Raw genomic sequence first — 20871 nt, forward strand, 5'->3', positions numbered from 1 at the left:
GGGCCGACTTTCCGGAGAAGTTACCTGACCTACCACCCAGCCCCGTCTGCAACGAGCCCATGCTCCTGGACCCTGCAGAGGCTGATGTCCTGACCCAGGTAGGCCCCAAGGGGGAGTACAGAAGTAACCCAGGGGCAGCCGACCCCAGTCTGGCTGCAGCCTTGCTGGAGCCTATGTCAGTGTGTTGTGGCCAGGATCCCCACTGACTGAGCAGCGGATCGCTAGCCGCTGCTAGGGCCCTAGGCTGGGATGCAGTGGAGTGGGAGGGCCTGCATCCCCCCTGCCACCCATTCCAGGTGGCAGACTCCCCCTCTCCCTGGCCTAGGAAGGCCAAAGAGTGTCATTGTTGCTCAGCCCTGCCCAAGAGCCTGAGCTTCCTGACTCAGTGTTTGCTGCCCCGCCCTGACCTAGGGCCAGGGTCTTAACTGTTATTGTTGCTCAGCCCTGTCCAAGGGCCTAAGCTTCCTGACTCTGTGTTCATTTCCCTGCCCTGACCTAGGGCCAGGCTTATAGTGGTAGTACGGCTCAGCCCTGCTGAAGGATCTGAACCCCTTGCCCCACAGGGCTGGCGATTGCTGCGAGGACTGCCAGGCTATTTTCCCGGACCCACCGATGTGTAGTGAGCCGGTGTGGCTCCTCTCCTCCCCCCGGAGAGGGTCGAGCCCTGGCTGCACTCGTGTACATAACCATAGTGACTCTATGGTGACATAACTTGAGTTAACTCATACTTAAAGTGTAGATATGGCCTCAGGTCTATGAAAAGTTTGGGAGAAGTAACAGGAACAGTATGAAAGTAGACTAAGATTCATCCAGGTGTTTAGGCTCAAGGCCTTACTGCACCCTACAGGCTCAGGAACAAAGAGGCATACATAGCTTAAATCACCCGGACAGCTTTGAAAATCTCAAGCTAAGTTATTATCTTGGAGTCTCTGCACATTTTTGTGAAAGCCACATTTACTGACTGCCTTGCACAAGGCTTCCTTGACTTCTCTGTTTCTCAGGCTGTATATGAGGGGGTTTACCAAGGGAGTCAAGAATGTATAGCAAAGAGAGAGCACTTTGTTCAGGTCTCTCAGTGTATCACGTTTCGGTATCAGGTACACAATCATTAGGGTTCCATAGACAATTGTCACCACAATGAGGTGGGAGGAGCAGGTGGAAAAGGCCTTTTGCCTCCCAATGGTGGAAGGAATTCTCAGGATGGTAGTGATGATACACACGTAAGATGTCAGGGTTAGTAGGAATGGAGATCTGGTGAATACAGAGACTGTTATGAAATCTAGCAATATGACCTGGTGGGTGTCACTACAGGAGAGTTCCATCAGTGGGATGAGATCACAATAGAAATGGTCAATTTCATTTGGGCCACAGAATAATAACTGTGATAAGAATGAGATTAAGATAATTACAGCCAAACAACCATTTAACCATGACCCAGCAGTCAATTGGAGGCAAAACTTGCTATTCATAAGAGTTGAATAGTGCAGGGGTTTACATATCGCTAAATACCGATCATATGACATTGCTGCTAGGAGACAGCATTCTGCACATGCCAGAGAACCACAGAAATACAGTTGTGTGATGCAGCCACTGACTGAGATGGTTTTGTCCCCAGTCAGGAGACTGGCCAGCAACCCGGGCAAGATGGTTGAAGTGTAGCAGGTCTCCAAGCAGGACAAGTTGCCCAGGAAGAAGTACATGGGTGTGTGAAGGTGCTGGTCAGCCACAATGAGCACCATGAGGAGGGTGTTCCCAGCCACAGTTGCCATGTAGATCACTAGGAACATCAGGAAGAGAAGAATTTGCAGGTCAGGGAGATCCTCGAATCCCAGGATGGTGAATTCTTTGATAGTCGTTTGGTTTCCGCAGTCTCTGTCTGCCATGGTTTGAGTCCAGGAACAATAAAACAAACTGTGCAATTGAATTGGAAGTACATAGAGTTAAAAGTTAATCAAGTCTCATGATTTAATTCCATAGGTATTCGGAAACTCCCCTTCCTGTCTTGATTACAGGCTGCAATTTTAAGCCTATATGTAGAGTTCAGAGCAAAGTGCCATAAGTCTCAGTTTATTTCTCAGAGTTTGAGAAAAGGTGGGTGAGGTAATACCTTTTTTGGACCAACTTCTGTTGATGAGAGACAAGTTTTCAACTACACAGAGCTCTTCAGGGTTTTGCAGACAGGACTCCGATTCCACTGAAGTTCTTGTCTTTGATCATTCTGCAGAAACTGGACTTTCTCATTAAAGAGACCTTCAGTTACCTGAAGGGATAAGCTGGAGCATGTGATTTACCTTTGGAAAATGGGCTTCCCCTTCAATTTAATAAGTGTAAATGCTCTCTCATATTTGTATTCTTTCTTCATGCTTTTCAATACGGTCGCACTTCAACCTTTCTTTGACCTGGTTCATTTTGTGCTTCCAAAGCTTTGTAGCTAACAATGCTCTATGTGACTCTTAATTATACAAGTCTATTCTACATCATTTTTTAGTCTAATGATCCTTTGTGGAAAATATTTTAGATCATGGGCAAACACCAGTCTACATTTTTGGAAGATGCCTGTCCAAGGTGATGGGCTGTTATAATGTACAGTAGAACCTCTGAGTTACAAACATCAGAGGTATGAACTGACCGGTCAACCACACACCTCATTTGGAACCGGAACTACGCAATGAGGCAGCAGTAAAGACCAAAAACAAAAAACAAAAAAACCACCACACCAATACAGTACTATGTTAAACATAAACTACTAAAAAAATAAAGGGAACATAAAAAAAAATTTCCAAGGTAAGGAAAGTGCTTCTTTGCTTGTTTCATTTAAATTAAGATGGTTAATAGCAGCATTTTTTTCCATTTCTGACCTTCACCACTCCTTCACGTCCTGTACTCTGCTGCCATCTAGCGTCCATTTCTCAGCATGACAAACTGTTTCTCTGCTATCCTGTATTGCATTCTTCTTTTCGCTTTCCCATTCTTAGCTCTTATGTCACCTGGTGCCCATTATTGAGTATAACAGCCCATTTCTCACTACTTAACATCTGCTACTATCCACAGTTAATTACATAGCACAGAGGTCCTTTTCTCTTCAGTGCTCTTTACTCACCACGTATACACCATGATACAGCTTCACCTCCCTTTTCACTTCCTTCAGTTGGCCATTTAGCAACATAACATCTCCTTTCTTGCCCTTCCACTTTGGCTGCTGTCCACTGGGCAGCACCGCTACACCTGTCCCATTCCTCTGCCCTCTAGTGGCCCTGCACTGCATAATCTCATCTCTCCTCATTTCTTACCCACTGCTAGGTGTGCGCTACTCCAAATTATAGCCACTGAGAACCAAATCCACATCATGATTGCAACATTAGTTGCTATGAGACCGCATACAACAGTAGTGGCTTTCAAAGTATTAGCAGGGGTTTCCCCTCCATCCAGTGCTTTTGTGTTGATGTGGGGTCTGCTTCCAATGGAAATGCATAGATTGAATCTACAGTGACAGAGTCCTCCTTGCTCTCCTGGCTGAGATTCTCAGAGGCCTCTAAGGAAGTTGAGTCCAACTCCCATTTCAAAGTGATTTGGGTGCCTAACACCATTAGGTCCCTTGGAAAATCCTTTCCACAGTGTTGGACCCCTACCGTCATCACCGTTGCCCAGCTCCTCTACCTCTGGCCAAGCCCTAATGTGCTCCCAGTGACTGAGCCAGCAGTGCCATGTTAGGCATCACAGGCATTCTGCCTATTGGTAGGTGGCAGCTGCTTCCTCTCGCCATAGGTTGCATCATGCCCTGAGGAGAGGGCCCTGCATGTAGCAGAGCTGAGTAAGGCATTTGGGGCTGACTGGACACTGTGCTCTGAGAACTAGCCCTCTCGGAACATGTGCTTGTTGCAGTGAGTTTTGGGGACACTCGTTGTAACAGGTCCCCTCCCTTTGAACTTCTCTGTGCAGCTGGCGGCAGAAGAGCAGCTGCTGCCCTGAAGGTCTGTAGGAAGAGTCCCCAGTCAGTGACCGTTTGACTGACTCAACTGCAGAATTAGCCTCAGTTCTCTGTGTGCCCTGGTAAAACCCCAGCTAGGTCTGGACAGTCCCTTTAGACCTCGCATGTGCATCTACTTCTCTGTGATTGCCCAACCTCTCCACCTCAAAGGGCCCAGTGAGCCTGGAGCAGTTGCTTTGCGGAGCTGGTCACAGCTGGGTGTAGCCCAGATAAGAGCTATGGTGAAGTGTTCAGAGGTCATTGCTGGGGCCTGGTTGTTTGCCTCTGGCCTGTGTGAGCGCAGTGAAGGTGGTTGGTTTGCAGAGGGCTATGCGGGCAATAAGCATAATTTCAAGGGTGGCAGATTTCCCAGGCTTATGTCCCCACAAATGCAACACCAGAAGTTACTATTTTTATTGTCCAAACATTTGTTTAGATCAAAAATGACTTTTTTATTGTTAAAATTTTGTCTCCACTCTGCCTACTGCCCAGTTAAAAACGCCATGATGGAAACATGGTTATGGCCATCTCCCACCCTGATCCTTCTGCTGAGATGGACAACACTGAGTGCTGAGATTTTCAGAGGGAGTTTTCAACTTAATTTTAATGGGCGCTGATTGCTGAAATCACCCAGGTAGCTTTGAAAACCTCAAGTTACATTATTATGTAGGTGTATCTGCACGTTGTTGTGAAAGCCACATTTATTGACTGCTTTGCACAAGGCTTCCTTGACCTCTCTGTTTCTCAGGCTGTAGATGAAGGGGTTTACCAGGGGAGTCAGGACCGTGTAGCAAAGAGACAGCACTTTGTTCAGGTCTTTCATTGTATCATATTTCAGTAGCAGATACACAGTCATTATGGATCCATAGAAAATTGTCACCACAATCAGGTGAGAGGAGCAAGTGGAAAAGGCCTTTTGTCTCCCAGTGGTGGAAGAGATTCTCAGGATGGTGGAGATGATGCACATGTAGGATGTCAGGGTTAGTAGGAATGGAGGCAGGGTGAATACACGGACTATTATGAAATCCACCAATATGACCTGGTGAGTGTCACTGCAGGAAAGTTCCATCAGTGGGATGACATCACAATAGAAATGGTCAATCTTATTTGGGCCACAGAATATTAACTGCGATAGGAATAAGACAAAGATAGTAATAGCCAAAAAACCATTTAACCATGACCCAGCAGCCAACTGGAGGCAAAACCTGCTATTCATAAGAGTTGAATAGTGCAGGGGTTTACATATCGCTAAATACCGAACATAAGACATCGCTGCTAGGAGATAGCGTTCTGTACAACCCAGAGAACCAACTAAATACAGTTGTGTGATGCAGCCACTGACTGAGATGGTTTTGTCCCCAGTCAGGAGACTGGTCAGCAACCTGGGCAGGATGGTTGAGGTGTAGCAGGTCTCCAAGCAGGACAAGTTGCCCAGGAAGAAGTACATGGGTGTGTGAAGGTGCTGGTCAGCCACAATGAGCACCACGATGAGGGTGTTCCCAGTCACGGTTGCTATGTAGATCACTTGGAACATCAGGAAGAGAAGAATTTGCAGGTCAGAGAGATCCCTGAATCCCAAAATGATGAATTCTTTGATGGCCGTTTGGTTTCCTCAGTCTCTAGCTGCCATGGTTTGAGTCCAGGAATAATAAAATACCCTGTGCTATTGAATTGAAAGAACATAGAGTTAAAAGTTAATCAAATCTTGTTAAATAATGTCATAAATATTCAGAAACTCACTCCCTCTACTGTTACGGGATGAAATTTTAAAACTAAATGTAGATTTCAGAGAAAAGTGCCAGGAGTCTCAGTCTGAGGACAAAACACTGCTCTGATGGAGAAGAGGGTGTGTATGTGGATACCAATGATTACTATGACAGCCCGGTTCTCTGGCAGTCAAGTACTGATAGACAGAGAAATGATCTTATCTGTCATATCATATCCCATCTGGTGACATATCAGAGTGTACCACTGATGCTTAAATGCTCTATTTCACTTCTGAAAATGCTCAGAATCATGCCATGTCTTATGAGTAAAAAATAAATAAATAAATCAACTGAAATTTCCAATGTGGTCTAGTGTCTGTAGGCACTGATCTTCTGTTAGAATTAATGGGAATAAATCATAGAATATGAGGGTTGGAAGGGACCTCAGGAGGTTATCTAGTCCAACTGCCTGCTTAAAGCAGAACCAATCCTCAACTTTTTTTTTTTTGCCCTGCAACCTGAAATGGCCCACTCAAGAAGTGAGTTCATAACCCTGGGCTTAGCAAACCAATGCTCAGACCACTGAGCTATCCCTCCCCCTATCAATTGAATGATATATCCTGGTATATTTAGTCTTTCAGTACATGTAGAAAAGGAGCAATTTTCTCCCCCTCACAAGAGATCAGTTTGTTATAATTTATGAAGTTGTGTAAATTCTCCCTTAGTTCCTGTGATGGTGATGTGGTGAGGGAATGACAATCCCTCTTCTGTTTCCCGACATTGGCTATGTAGCAGTAATAAAATACAGCTGTTTGGGGGGGTGGGTCTTAGGAAGAGGCAGAACCAGGTTGATGTGCAACCCTAACTAAGGAGTGACCCTCCTCACTCCATAATAAATGTGGGATGATAACAGACGAGCAAGAAAGGCACTGGGGTGGTGGGGGAAAGATGCTGTCCCTGAACTCAGATTCTAGAAACAATCTGGCATGTGTGATCCAGGCTAGTAAGACTCTATCACCACTCACCACCCCATTGAAAAGTCATGGAAGATGAGACACATTATAGAAGACTGGAAAAGGGCAAATATAGTGCACGTCTATAAAAAGGGAAATAAGGACATCCTGGGGAATTACAGACCAGTCATCTTAACTTCTGTACCCAGAATGGAGCAAATAATTAAGCAATACATTTGCAATCACCTAGAAGATAATGAGATGATATGTAACAGTCAGTATGGATTTGTCAAGAACAAATTGAGTCAAACCAACCTGATAGCTTTCTTTGACAGAGCAACAATCCTGATGGGTAGAAGTGGTATATCTTGACTTTAGTAAGGCTTTTGATACTGTCTCGCATGACTTTCTCATAAACAAATTAGGGAAATACAGCCTAGATGAAGCTACTATAAGGTGGGTGCATAACTGATTGGAAAACTTTTCCCAGTTTTCCTACTCTTTTCCCAGAGAGTAGTTATCAGTGGTTCACAGTCAAGCTGGATGGGCATAACGAGTGGGGTCTTGTAGGGATCGGTTCTGGGTCTGGTTCTGTTCAATATCTTCAATGATTTAGATAATGGCACAGAGAGTATGCTTATAAAGTTTACTGTTTATAAAGTTTATTAAGTTGTGTAGCTCAAAAGCATCTCTCGTTCACCACCAAAAGTTGGTCCAATAAAAGATATTACCTCACCCACCTTGTCCTTCTAATATTCACAAATCAAATTCATGCTCCTGTTCAGAAGGTGGTATAGAAATGCAGTCAGGAAGACGGTGCTCACCTGTAACTACAAGACAACCCAAGCTTGAAGTGATGAGGTCTCGTTTCTCAGGGTTCGGCAGCCAGGGGTTCTTGATGCACCTCTTTCTGCAGAAACTGTGAGACAGTAGAATGGGAAACTTCTATTTTCCCTGCCCCTTACTCTAAGAACAAGTGGAACTTACAACAAAATTAAAAGGTGGGTGTAGTGGGGTGGCTGCCCCATTCCTGCCCTGAAGGGGTTAAAAGCAGCCCTGGAGAGGGCTGCGCCTGGGTAAAAGGGATTAAGAACAGCTGGGGAAGCTGAGTGAGTAGCTGTGGTCAGCTCAATCATGGCCCACCTGGCCCTTATAAGAGGGCTATGGGCCAGAAGGAAAACACCCACTCTCTCTAGCTTCTTGAGAGAAGAACCTGGCTGCCTTGGAGCTGAGAAGGGCACCTGTGGTGGAGGAGGACTGGGGAAGGGCAGAGGGAGCTGGGGAACTCCAGCCAAGTAAAACCTCAGGCTGCAGGCCTTGCTAAAAGGCAGAGGGGGCCCCAGGCTCCAGCACACCAAGTGCGTGAGGGCAGCAGACAGGCTGCCCTTGGCGGCTTGCCTGCAGAGGGTCCGCTGATCCCACGGCTTTGGTGGACCTCCCACAGGCAAGCCACTGAGGGCAGCCTGCCTGCCGTGCTTGGGGCGGCAAAAACCCTAGAGCCGCCTCTGCTGAAAGGGCCAAATAGGTACCAGGGCTACAGAGAGGCAGCTCAGAGATAGGCAAAGGCAGCAGGTCCTAACTCCCTTGCCGATGATGAGTGGTTTACAGAATGCAGTCTGCCCGAGGGAGTGGAGGATACACAATGACTGGCAGTAGCCACTGAGGCAAGGTGTGGATAGAGGGTGGGGGTTCCTTTGGGAGGGGAAACCCAGAGTGTGGGGGCACTACCACAGGGCAGCACCCCTAGATAAAGGGGCACCGAGATCCGAGAGGTATACGGGGGCTAGTGGCAGGTGAGACACCAGCCTGCAGAGGGCACTCTGGGCTGGAAGAGCTAATTCCTGAGACAACCTGCAGGAGGCGCCGTGCTGGTGAGTCATTGCCCCGCCACACACACAGTGTGCAACTTAAAATCTATAAAGTTAAATACTTGTTCACCCCAATTGTAATTAAATTGTGGAATTCACAGGGATGCTGGCAGATTAAGTTCTAGCTCATGCCAGGGTACCCCCTGTTTCAGCAAGACACTAACAGATACGAAGGTGGAATTAGTCTGGCTCACTTGTGGGTTAATATTAATAAAATGGGAACTAGAATTATAAAAAAGGGTTTAATGTTTGGACTCTCTTGAATGCTGCATTAATCTCCCCTGTAATGTCTGTTTCATATTGTAATTTAATATATGAGCGGTTATAGTGAGCTTCTGTGAATATGGATCACCACACAGGAGAGGAACATTAATGAGTGTGAAGAGCTGCTCTGCCACAGAACTTAAGCCTCCCCTGAAAAAGGAAACCTATCAATACCAGTTAGGGTGAACAGATAGCAAGTGTGAAAATCAGGACAGGAGATGGGCGGGTGGGGGGTTAACAGACACCTGTATAAGACAAAGCCCCAAATATTGGGACGGTCCCTATAAAATTGGAACATCCGGTAACCCTTATACCGGGTGGGCTATAGGTGGATATTGCAGCTGTAATCTCCCTACAACTGGATTGAGAAACAATCAACAAAAGGACTAGAGACTTATTGTTCTGCTCTCCTCCCTATGAAGATGAGTCATGGAAGTCGACTGAGTTTGCAGCTCAGAGCAGATGTCAGGAGGGGGAGAAAAATTCCAAGCAAAAGGAACTAGGGATCTCTATGCTGATTGGACCCTTGGGGCAAGGTGTTTCTAGACATTAGCAAAAGATCCCCAGCTGCTTAGCCTGGGTTAGTCCTAAAGGTCAAATACAGCGTGCTGCTGAGAGAAGCCTGATTACCTTTTGAAACCTGAGACTGTGACTCATTCCTGGCTCTGTTTGCTTGCTTCTATCTTGTAAATAACTCTCTTTTCCTTTTCCTATTTAATAAATCTTCCTATACAGTAGTTCACTATAGGATTGGCTCCAAGCGTCGTCTTTGGTGTGAGACCTAAAGTGCAATTGATCTGAGGGAAGTCAGGAATAACCTGAATATTGCTGTGATCCTTGGCGTAAGGGGTCGTGTACCACAGATACACTCACCTGGGTGGCAGGACAGAGCGGTGCAGCCAAGGGGAATTTCTGGGGGTACTCTGTCAAGGCTGTTAAAGTGCCTGAGGAGTTTGCACTCAATGCAGTTGGTTGTTTCGGGCTTGTCTACATCACAAAGTTGCAGCGCTGGTGAGGGGGTTACAGCGCTGCAACTTAGGAGGTGTACACATCTGCAGGGCATCACCAGCGCTGCAACTCCCTGTTTGCAGCGCTGGCCGTACTCCCGTTTTGTCTCGGGTGTAGAGGATCCAGCGCTGGTGATCCAGCGCTGGTAATCAAGTGTAGACACTTACCAGCGCTTTTCTTGACCTCCGTGGAATAAGCAGGTATCCCAGCATACCTGAGGAAGCCTCTCTGGTAATCAAGCAGGTCTCCTTCCCCGGTTTGCTCTCGCGTTCCCCGAACCCCCGAGCAAGCAGGTCTCCTTCCCTGCGGTTTGCAGTGGGGTTCGGGGAACGCAAGAGCAAACCGCGGGGAAGCTGGTCTCCTTCCCCGGTTTGCTCTCGCGTTCCCCGAACCCCCGAACAAGCAGGTCTCCTTCCCTGCGGTTTGCTCTCGCGTTCCCCGAACCCCCGTGCAAGCAGGTCTCCTTCCCTGCGGTTTGCAGGGGGGTTCGGGGAACGCGAGAGCAAACCGCGGGGAAGCTGGTCTCCTTCCCCGGTTTGCTCTCGCATTCCCCGAACCCCCGAACAAGCAGGTCTCCTTCCCTGCGGTTTGCTCTCGCGTTCCCCGAACCCCCGTGCAAGCAGGTCTCCTTCCCTGCGGTTTGCAGGGGGGTTCGGGGAACGCGAGAGCAAACCGCGGGGAAGCTGGTCTCCTTCCCCGGTTTGCTCTCGCATTCCCCGAACCCCCCTTGAAGCCGCCCAACAGCGCTGCAGTGTGGCCACATCTAACACCACTTGCAGCGCTGGTTGCTGTAAGTGTGGCCACTCTGCAGCGCTGGCCCTATACAGCTGTACTAATACAGCTGTAACAACCAGCGCTGCAAAATTGTAGATGTAGAAATACCCTAAGTTTCGACCTGACAACCAATGAGGGGTTTGTGCCCTGGTTTGTAACTGTCTGTCCTGAGTTTGGTACTCACATTCTTGCATCTACATTGAGAGCATCACACTCACTGCCACAGGAAGTCATTGATATGAAAGACTTAACTAGACTGCAGAAGAGATTGGATGTTACTGATAGCCATATAAATATCCAGAGTTATCATAACAACAATAGAGATTGGCTTAAGCCCCAAATCATTAGGCTTAATAACCATTCCAAAACTAACTATTATAGACCAACACGACACATGTGAGGGAAGATTATTCTAGAACTGCTATTACAGTGTTCTTACATTTGCCTCCGAAACATCTAGTACTGCCTGCCCTCGGAGAGTGATACTGGCTAGGATGGCCCTTGGGTCTGATATTATTACATTCTCCTAGAGCGACACAGAGAAACTCCAAATTCCAGTTAGTTCAATAATCTGTACTTTTGATATTTCAGCCTCTGACAGGCTCTTCCCTGAAAAAAACAGCTGACCTGGCACAGATAACTTTGTAACACTTTTTGGTGAAGATCGATACAAAAATCATTTGAGAGGAGGTTGTCAAACTGTCTATAGGATTGCAGCATTAATTCTAATTGGAGATTAAGACACGCAATTCCTAGGTGGCTTCAATATCTCAACCGTAGCACCTAAGCGATGTCTATATCTTGTTTATTCCCTGGGTTCAGCTGATTCATGGATTCTCTTGCAACCTGCCAGACTCAGATACAGTGAAACAGTTTATTTACTTTTAACTAAAATAATTTATTTTTCAAATTCCCTCTCATCCTCCTAATTTTATTCTTACACTTTACTCACTTAACGACCCATTTTAATATTTCTTTTTATCAGCTTCAATTAGTTTTGATATCCATTACTCTACTCCAGGCTTCAACTGTCTCTCTCTCCAACCAAATTGGTTCAGTGAAAGATACCACCTCACCCACCTTGTGTCTCTAATATCCTGGGACCAACACGGTTACAACAACACTGTTAACAATATTCACAAGACACATTCATGCCCATGTTTGGAAGGTGTTGTGGAAAGGCAATCAGGAAGAGGGTGCTCACCTGTAACCACAGGACAGCTCAAGTTTTGAGTGATGACCTCTTATTTCTCAGGGTTTGGTGGCCAGGACTCGGTTTCTTCCACTGAGGTAATTGGGTCTCATCATTCAGTAGAAACTGGATCTGCTCAGCAAAGACACCTGCATTTACCTGAATGGATGAGCAACTGCTGTGATCTGTCTTAGAACATTAATGAGCTGGTGCATGTGATCTACCTTTGGAAAATGGGCTTTCCTTTCGATTTAATAACTGTAAATGCTCTCTCATATTTGTATTTTTTCTTCATGCTTTTCAATATGGTCCCGCTTCAACCTTTCTCCCACTTGGTTCATTTTATGCCTCCAAAGCTTTGTAGCTAACAATGCCCAGCGTGACTTGCAATTATACAACTCCCATTGTACATCATTTTTTGTATAATGATCCTTTGAGGAAAATATTTTAGATCATGGCATAGACATGCAGAGTCACCCCTGCGGTGCCTCCTGCTGGTCTCTCAGGGAATTAGCTCTTTTATCAGCCAGGAGCACTCTCTGTAGGCCGGTGATTCACCTGTCTTCTGGTCTCCGTGTCCCTCCCTGGATCCCGGTGCCTCTTTAACTGGGGTGCTGCCCCCTGGCAGTACCCCACAGTTCTGGGTCTCTCCCTCCCAGGAGAACCCACAATCCACTATCCCCACCTTTCCTAAGTATCAAGCTACTGCCAGTCATTGTCTAGCTCCCACACCCTGGGGCAGACTGCAGTATCAGCCTACTCATCACTGGCAAGGTTGGGTTTGGACCTGCTGCCATTGCTTACCCCTGGGCTGCCGCCTGCAACACCCAGTACCTGTTGGCCTTGTGGTAGGCCGCAGCCTGGGGCTTTCCACGCCGGAGTTTCCCAGCTCTGCTCCACTCAGGTACCCTGTCTCTAGCTCCCTGCAGCCAGGCCCATCTCCCTCTACAAGCAGTGGGAGACTGACCCTTCTGGCTTCCCTGGCCTTTTTAGAAGGCCCTGTTGCCCAGTTTGGGGCGTGGCCCCAGCTGCAGCCACTTCCCCCAATCAGCCAGCTTTTTACCCTGCCCAGGCCCAGCCCTCAGCAGGGCTTTTCCAACCCCTTTCAGGCTGGAGCGGGTGGTCACCCTGCTACACATGGACAAACACCAGCTTACATTTTTGGGAGATACCTGTCCAAGGTGATGGCCAGTTATAATGTACTTGCACTGCTCCTTAGTTAGTATTCAAGAGATGCTGCCATCTAATGGGCATGTTTGAAACTAGCTGCCCATATTCCACGCTTACAACATGCTTTCACCTAGTGGCCATTTTACAGTATAACTTTCCTATTATTGTATTGCCTACTGAAATCATGGTCACTGGTCAGTATTTCTGACACCCCCCTCTCATTTCCTCTGCTCTGCTGCCATCTAGTGTAGATTTCTCAGAATGGAAGCCTGTTGCTCTCCTTTCCTCGACCGATTGTTCTTGCTATAGCTGACTCTTACCCGTTCTTGACTCTCATGTCACCTGGTCGCCATTATTTAGTATAACTAAAAGCCCATGAGTCACTCCATAACATCTGCTATTAGCCACAGTTCATTACACAGCACAGAGGTCCTCTCCTCTTCAGTGCTCCCTGCTCAACACTTATACACCATTATACAGCTTCACCTCCCTTCCCTTCACCTCCTCTATTGGTCATTTGGGAACATAATGTCTCCTTTCTTGCCCTTCCACTTTGGCTGGTGTCCACAGGGTCAGTCTTGTCTGTTTAAGTGGAAGGACCAGGGATGGAGGTGGCTATATCCATGGTCACATCATGGAGTTTTTAACTGGCTATTAGGCGGAGTGGGGACAAAATTTTAAACAGTTTTTTTTATATCCATAAAAAAACATCCTGATGACTGTTTGACAGACCTGACCCTAGGAACAGCCTCAGCTACACTGGCAAAACACCCAGGTGGGTCAAAAGAACAGCCATTCTGGGTCAGATCAATGGCCCTTCTAGCCCAGTATCCTCTCTTCCAACAGTGGCCAGTGCCATAGGCTAGGGACACTATCCCTGCCCATCCTGGCTAATACTCATTGATGGACCAAACCTCCCTTAATCTATCCTTGGGTCTGGGCAGTCCCTGTTCCCCTTGGCTTGTGAGTCTACCTCTTTGTTTTTCCAACCTCCCCACCTTCAAGAGTCCAGTGAGCCTGGAGCTATTGCTTTGCTGGAGCTGGTCACAGCTGGGCATAGCCAAGAAAAGAGCTATGAAGTTGTTCCTAGGACGTGTGCAGGGGTCACTGCTGGGCCTAGCGGATTGAATCCGGTCTGTGTGAATTCAATGGAGGTGATTGGCTTGTGTAGGTGAGAGAGAGAGTTTGGGGCACTGGGCCTGGTGTAAGACCTGAGGCCTGAACCATAGTCAGCAAAGTCCAGCCACGCCATGAACCAAAGTCAGGCCATGTATTACAGCAGATGCTTACAAGTTCACTGTCCGATACATGACCTGGGCAAAGGTATTACTAGCGTTGCTAACACACAGGCACTCCTAAGAAGCAACAGACACTGGGTATGTGTGTGAACACACTCAGGAGATTAGCCCAGGCACATCCTGACCTAACACCAGGTAAGAGGGTTTGACAGAAGGGATGAATAGGGATGAATAGGGATGTTTTGCCCGAGACACCTGGAGCAAGGTACAAGGGGAGGTAACAAGCAGATGTCATGAAACACGTGAGGTAGGACATAAGTTGTTTATCTCAGTCTATGAATGTCGGGGTACCTCAATTTAACCCTTTGTGTGGCCCAGGGGACAGCAGAAATTCCCACACCTGACAGAGCTGCTTCTTGGCACTTGGCACCCATGTGTTAGTGTATCTGTAACCACAGAACCAGGATGCTAGAACTCTGCCTTGAGGGCAATAAACCTGGCTAAGTGCCTTTGTCACCAAACCGTGCCTGTGGTCTTTCTTGCTGGGTAGTACTATCAAGGTCTGCTGAACTATCTGTCTGCCCAGGCCTGCGACAACATACGGAGAGAGCAGGCAAACATGTAGACTGATGACAGTTTGCAGAGGGCTATGATGGCAAGAAGCACAATTACAGAAGCGGCAGTTTTCCTAGGCAACATCCCCATCTATGCTGCCCCAGGAGTTACTCTTTTTATTGTCCAAACATTTATTTTGATCAAAAATGACTTTTTTATGGAAATAAAAAATTGGTTAAAAATTGGTCTCCACTCCACCTGGGGCCCAGTTAAAAATTCCATGATGGTATCACGGTTATGGCCACATCTCTCCCTGGTCCTTCCACGTAGATGGACAACAGTGACCTGAGCTCTGGCTGGATTCTGTGTTGTATCCTTAGGGGCACAAAAAACGATCTGTAGCAACAAATATGATGATGTCACCCATTGTGTTTTGTTTGTATTGACTGTCTGAATTTGATTACAAGACTTTATTATTTTACAAAGAGAAAAAATAAACATGGGATATACCAGGAATTTACGTTCATTGTTAGTGAATTTTGTGCCTTACACAATGTCAGTTCTGTGTGGTTTCAGAAACTGTACACACTCCTCACAGAGGATGAACATTTAGCCAACACCCTGCAGAAAAATACCATCATACTGTGTGTGTCAGTGCTGAAAATGAGAGAGTGACAAAGCTGTCAACATCCTCACTTTCCTGGAAGATGTGTTACATGGATACAGTGGGGGACCATAAAGACTATCTCAGTAAATCCATGCAGATCATCTCCTTTTCTTTTTCCTTTTCCTTTTCACATTAGTGCTGAGATTTTCAATGGGAGTTTTCAACTTAATTTTAATGGGGGCTGATTGTTTGAATCACCCAGGGAGCTTTGAAAACCTCAGGCTAAGTTATTCTCTAGGAGTCTCTGCATGTTTTGGTGAAAGCCACATATTTACTGACTGCTTGGCACAAAGCTTCCTTGACCTCTCTGTTTCTCAGGCTGTAGATGAGGGGGTTTACTAGCGGAGTCAGGACCGTGTAGCAAAGAGCGACCACTTTGTTCAGGTCTCTCAGTGTATCATGTTTCGGTAGCAGGTACACAATCATTATGGATCCATAGAAAATTGTGACCACAATCAGGTGAGAGGAGCAGGTGGAAAAGGCCTTTTGTCTCCCAGTGGTGGAAGGGATTCTCAGGATGATGGCGATGATGCACACGTAGGATGTCAGGGTTAGTAGGAATGGAGGTAGGGTGAACATGGAGACTATTATGAAAGCCAGCAATATGACCAGGTGGGTGTCATTGCAGGAGAGTTCCATCACTGGGGTGGAATCACAATGGAAATGGTCAATTTCATTTGGACCACGGAATATTAACTGTGATAGAAATAAGAGAAAGATGGCAGTAGCCAAACAGCCATTTAACCAGGACCCAGTAGCCAACTGGAGGCAAAACCTGCTATTCATAAGACTTGAATAGTGCAGGGGATTATATATCACTAAATACTGATCATAAGACATCACTGCTAGGAGATTGCATTCTGTACTTACCAGAAAACCAAAGAAATACAGTTGTGTGAAGCAGCCACTGACTGAGATGGTTTTGTCCCCTGTCAGGAGACTCGCCAGCAACCTGGGCAGGATGATTGAGGTGCAGCAGGTCTCCAGGCAGGACAAGTTGCCCAGAAAGAAGTACATGGGGGTGTGAAGGTACTGGCCAGCCACAATGAGCACCATGATAAGGGTGTTGACAGTCACGGTTGCCATGTAAATCACTTGGAGCATCGGAAAGAGAAGAATTTGCAGGTTAGGGAGATCCGCAAATCCCAGAATTATGAATTCTGTGATGGCTGTTTGGTTTCCCCAGTCTCTGTCGGCCATGGTTTGAGTCCAGGAACAATAGAACACCCTGTGCAATTGAATTGGAAGAACATAGACTTAAAAGTTAGTCAAGTTTCATTTTAGTAAAGTTTCAATTAATTCCATAAGTATTCGGCTACTCCCCTTCCTGTCCAGATTACAGGCTGAAATTTTAAACCTAAGTGTAGAGTTCAGAGCAAAATGCCAGAAGTCTCAATTTGAGAACAGAACATTTGTATCCATGTAGATCAGCCTCTGCCATGATCAGAGCAATCACTACTAAAACAGCTCATATCTCTGGTAGACGAGTACTGATAGATCAGACTAATTCTTTTTCTACCATTATATCCCTTTAGTGACATCTTAGAGCTTAACAATGATGCTTAAATGCTGTATTTCATTTCTGGCAATGACCAGAATCATGCTTTGTCTTAGGATTCAAAATCAAACAACTAAAATCTTGGACTGAGATTTTTCAATGCGGTCTAGAGCTCTTAGGCACTGATCTTCTGTTAGATTTATTTCCATTAATTCTAACAGTATATACTGGCATATGCAGCATTTCAATTGCCTGTAGGAAAAAGAACAATTTTCACTCCCTCACAAGAGATCAGTTTATGCCATAAAATATGAAGTGGTGTAAATTCTCCCATAGTCCCTGTGATGATGATGTGGTGAGGAAATGACAATCCCTTTTCTGTTTCCCAACATTAGCTATGTAGAAGTAATAAAATACAGCTCTTTGGAGGGTGGATCTTAGGAAGAGGCAGAACCAGGCTGATGTGCAACCCTAACTAGGGAGTGACCCTCCTCACTCCATAATAAATGTGGTATGATAATAGAGGAGCAAGAAAGGCATTGAGGTGGTGGGGGGAAGATGCTGTCCCTGAACTCGGAGTCTAAAAACAATCTGGCATATATGATTCAGGCTAGTAAGACTCTATCACCACTCACCACTCCACTGAAAAGCCTTGGAAGATGGGAGACATTCCAGAAGACTGGAAAAGGGCAAATATAGTGCCCATCTATAAAAAGGGAAATAAGGACAACCTGGGGAATTACAGACAAATCAGGTTGACTTCTGTACCCAGAAAGATAAAGGAGCAAATAATTAAGCAATATATTTGCAAACACCTAGAAGATAACGAGGTGATAAGTAACCATCAGTATGGATTTGTCAAGAACAAACTGAGTCACATACCTACCTGATAGCTTTCTTTGACAGAGTAACAAGCCTATATCTTCTGACAGTGGCCTGTGCCATAGGCTAGGGACATTATCCCTGTTCATCCTGGCTAATACCCATTGACGGACCTATCCTTCTTTAACCTATCCTTGGGTCTGGTCAGTCCCTGTGCTCTGGCTTGTGAGTCAACCTCTTTGTTTGCCCAACCACCCCACCTCCAAGGGCCCAGTGAGCCTGGAGCTATTGCTTTGCTGGACCTGGACACAGCCGGGCATAGCCAAGATAAGAGCTATGAAGCGGTTCCTGGTGACTTGTCCAGGGCTCACTGCTGGGCCTAGCAGATTGCATCTGGCCTGTGTGAGTTCAGTGGAGGTGGTTGGTTTGCGTAGGTGAGAGAGTGAGCTTGGGGCACTGGGCCACGTGAGGCCTGAACCATAGTCAGCAAAGTCCAGCCATGCCATGAACCAAAGTCAGGCCATGTATTACAGCAGATGCTTACAAGTTCACTGTCTGATACATGACCTAGGCAAAGGTATTACTAGCGTTGCTAACACACAGGCACTCCTAAGAAGCAACAGACACTGGATATGTGTGTGAACACACTCAGGAGATTAGCCCAGGCACATCCTGACCTAACACCAGATAAGAGGGTTTGACAGAAGGGATGAATAGGGATGTTTTGCCCGAGACATCTGCAGCAAGGTACAAGGGGAGGTAACAAGCAGATGTCATGAAACACGTGAGGTGGGACATAAGTTGTTTATCTCAGTCTATGAATGTCGGGGTACCTCAATTTAACCCTTTGTGTGGCCCAGGGGACAGCAGAAATTCCCGCAGCTGACTGAGCTGCTCCTTGGCACTGGGCACTAGCGTGTTAGTGTATCTGTAACCACAGAACCAGGATGCTAGAACTCTGCCTTGAGGGCAATAAACCTGGCTGAGTGCCTTTGTCACCAAACCGTGCCTGTAGTCTTTCTTGCTGGGTAGTACTATCGAGGTCTGCTGAACCATCTGTCTGCCCAGGCCTGGGACAGCATACAGAGAGAGCAGGCAAGCACACCAACTGACAACAGTTTGCAGAGGGCTATGATGGCAAGAAGCACAATTACAGGAGTGGCATATTTCCCAGGAAACATCCCCCCTCATGCTGCCCCAGGAGTTACTATTTTTATTGTCCAAACATTTATTTTGATCAAAAATGGCTTTTTTATGGAAATAAAAAATTGGTTAAAAATTGGTCTCCATTCCACCTGGGGCCCAGTTAAAAATTCCATGATCATACCATGCTTATGGCCACATCCCTCCCTGGTCTTTCCACTTAGATGGACAACAGTGACCTGAGCTCTGGCTGGATTCTGCGTTGTATCCTTAGAGGCATAAGAAACGATCTGTAGCAACAAATATGATGATGTCACCCATTGTGTTTTGTTCGTATTACATTATCTGAATTTGATTACAAGACTTTATTATCTTACATAGAGAAACAACGAACAAGGGATATACCCAGTGATTCACTTTCATCGTTAGTGGATTTTGTGACTTACACAAAATCAGCTCTGTGCGGTTTCAGAAGCTGTACACACTCCTCACAGAGGGGGAACACTTAGCCAACACCCTGCAGAAAAATACCATCATACTGTGTGTATTAGTGCTGAACATGAGAGAGTGACAGAGCTGTCAACATCCTCACTTTCCTGGAAGATGTGTTACATGGACACAGTGGGGGACCATAAAGACTGTCTCAGTAACTCCATGCAGATCATCTCCTTTTCTTTTTCCTTTTCCTTTTCACATTAGTGCTGAGATTTTCAATGGGAGTTTTCAACTTAATTTTAATGGGAGCTGATTGCTTAAATCACCCTGGCAGCTTTGAAAACTTCAGGCTAAGTTATTCTCTTGGAGTCTCTGCATGTTTTTGTGAAAGCCAAATATTTACTGATTGCTTTGCACAAGGCTTCCTTGACCTCTCTGTTTCTCAGGCTGTAGATGAGGGGGTTTACCAGCGGAGTCAGGACTGTGTAGCAAAGAGAGAGCACTTTGTTCAGGTCTCTCAGTGTATCATGTTTCGGTAGCAGGTACACAATCATTATGGATCCATAGAAAATTGTGACCACAATCAGGTGAGAGGAGCAGGTGGAAAAGGCCTTTTGTCTCCCAGTGGTGGAAGGGATTCTCAGGATGGTGGAGATGATGCACGTGTAGGATGTCAGGGTTAGTAGGAATGGAGGCAGGGTGAATACACAGGCTATTATGAAATCTAGCAATATGACCTGGTGTGTGTCACTGCAGGAAAGTTCCATCAGTGGGATACCATCACAATAAAAATGGTCAATTTCCTTTGGGCCACAGAATAATAACTGTGATAGGAATGAGACTAAGATAATTACAGCCAAACAACCGTTTAACCATGACCCAGTAGCCAACTGGAGGCAAAACCTGCTATTCATAAGAGTTGAATAGTGCAGGGGTTTACATATCGCTAAATACCGATCATATGACATTGCTGCTAAGAGATAGCATTCTGTACATGCCAGAGAACCACAGAAATACAGTTGTGTGAAGCAGCCACTGACTGAGATGGTTTTGTCCCCTGTCAGGAGACTCGCCAGCAACCTGGGCAGGATGGTTGAGGTGTAGCAGGTCTCCAGGCAGGACAAGTTGCCCAGGAAGAAGTACATGGGGGTGTGAAGATGCTGGTCAACCACAATGAGCACCACGATGAGGGTGTTCCCGGCCACAGTTGCCATGTAGATCACTTGGAACATGAGGAAGAGAAGAATTTGCAGGTCAAGGCGATCCCCGAATCCCAGGAGGATGAATTCTTTGATGGTCGTTTGGTTTCCCCAGTGTCTGTCTGCCATGGTTTGTGTCCAGGAACAATAAATCAAGCTGTGCAAATGAATTGGAAGAACATATAGTTAAAAGTTAGTTAAATCTCATTAATTAATTCCATAAATATTTGGAAACTCCCCTTCCTGTCCAAATTACAGCCTGCAATTTTAAGCCTAAATGTAGAGTTCAGAGCGAAGTGCCAGAAGTCTCAGTTTATTTCTCAGGGTGTGAGAAAAGGTGGGTGAGATAATACCTTTTATTGGACCGACTACGTTGGTGAGAGACATGTTTTGGATGACACAGAGCTCTTCA

The 20871-nt window shown here is 46.2% G+C and overlaps 1 protein-coding gene and 3 pseudogenes across 1 annotated transcript; all 4 read right to left on the bottom strand.

Moving 5' to 3' along the window:
- Window positions 1-907: 907 nt before the first annotated feature.
- On the bottom strand, window positions 908-1883 carry LOC127032819 (olfactory receptor 6N1-like; annotated as a pseudogene).
- A 2733-nt stretch (window positions 1884-4616) lies between these two features.
- On the bottom strand, window positions 4617-5597 carry LOC127032815 (olfactory receptor 6N1-like; annotated as a pseudogene).
- A 9999-nt stretch (window positions 5598-15596) lies between these two features.
- LOC127032812 (olfactory receptor 2AP1-like) lies at window positions 15597-16615 on the bottom strand (annotated as a pseudogene).
- Window positions 16616-19610: 2995 nt separating this feature from the next.
- Window positions 19611-20641, bottom strand: LOC127032811 (olfactory receptor 6N1-like). The gene is given in 2 exon segments (XM_050920423.1): window positions 19611-20624; window positions 20627-20641. Coding segments are annotated over 2 exon segments (1029 nt in total).
- Window positions 20642-20871: the final 230 nt, after the last annotated feature.

Source organism: Gopherus flavomarginatus, chromosome 12 (genome assembly GCF_025201925.1).
Source record: "Gopherus flavomarginatus isolate rGopFla2 chromosome 12, rGopFla2.mat.asm, whole genome shotgun sequence".
Lineage (NCBI taxonomy): Eukaryota > Metazoa > Chordata > Testudines > Testudinidae > Gopherus > Gopherus flavomarginatus.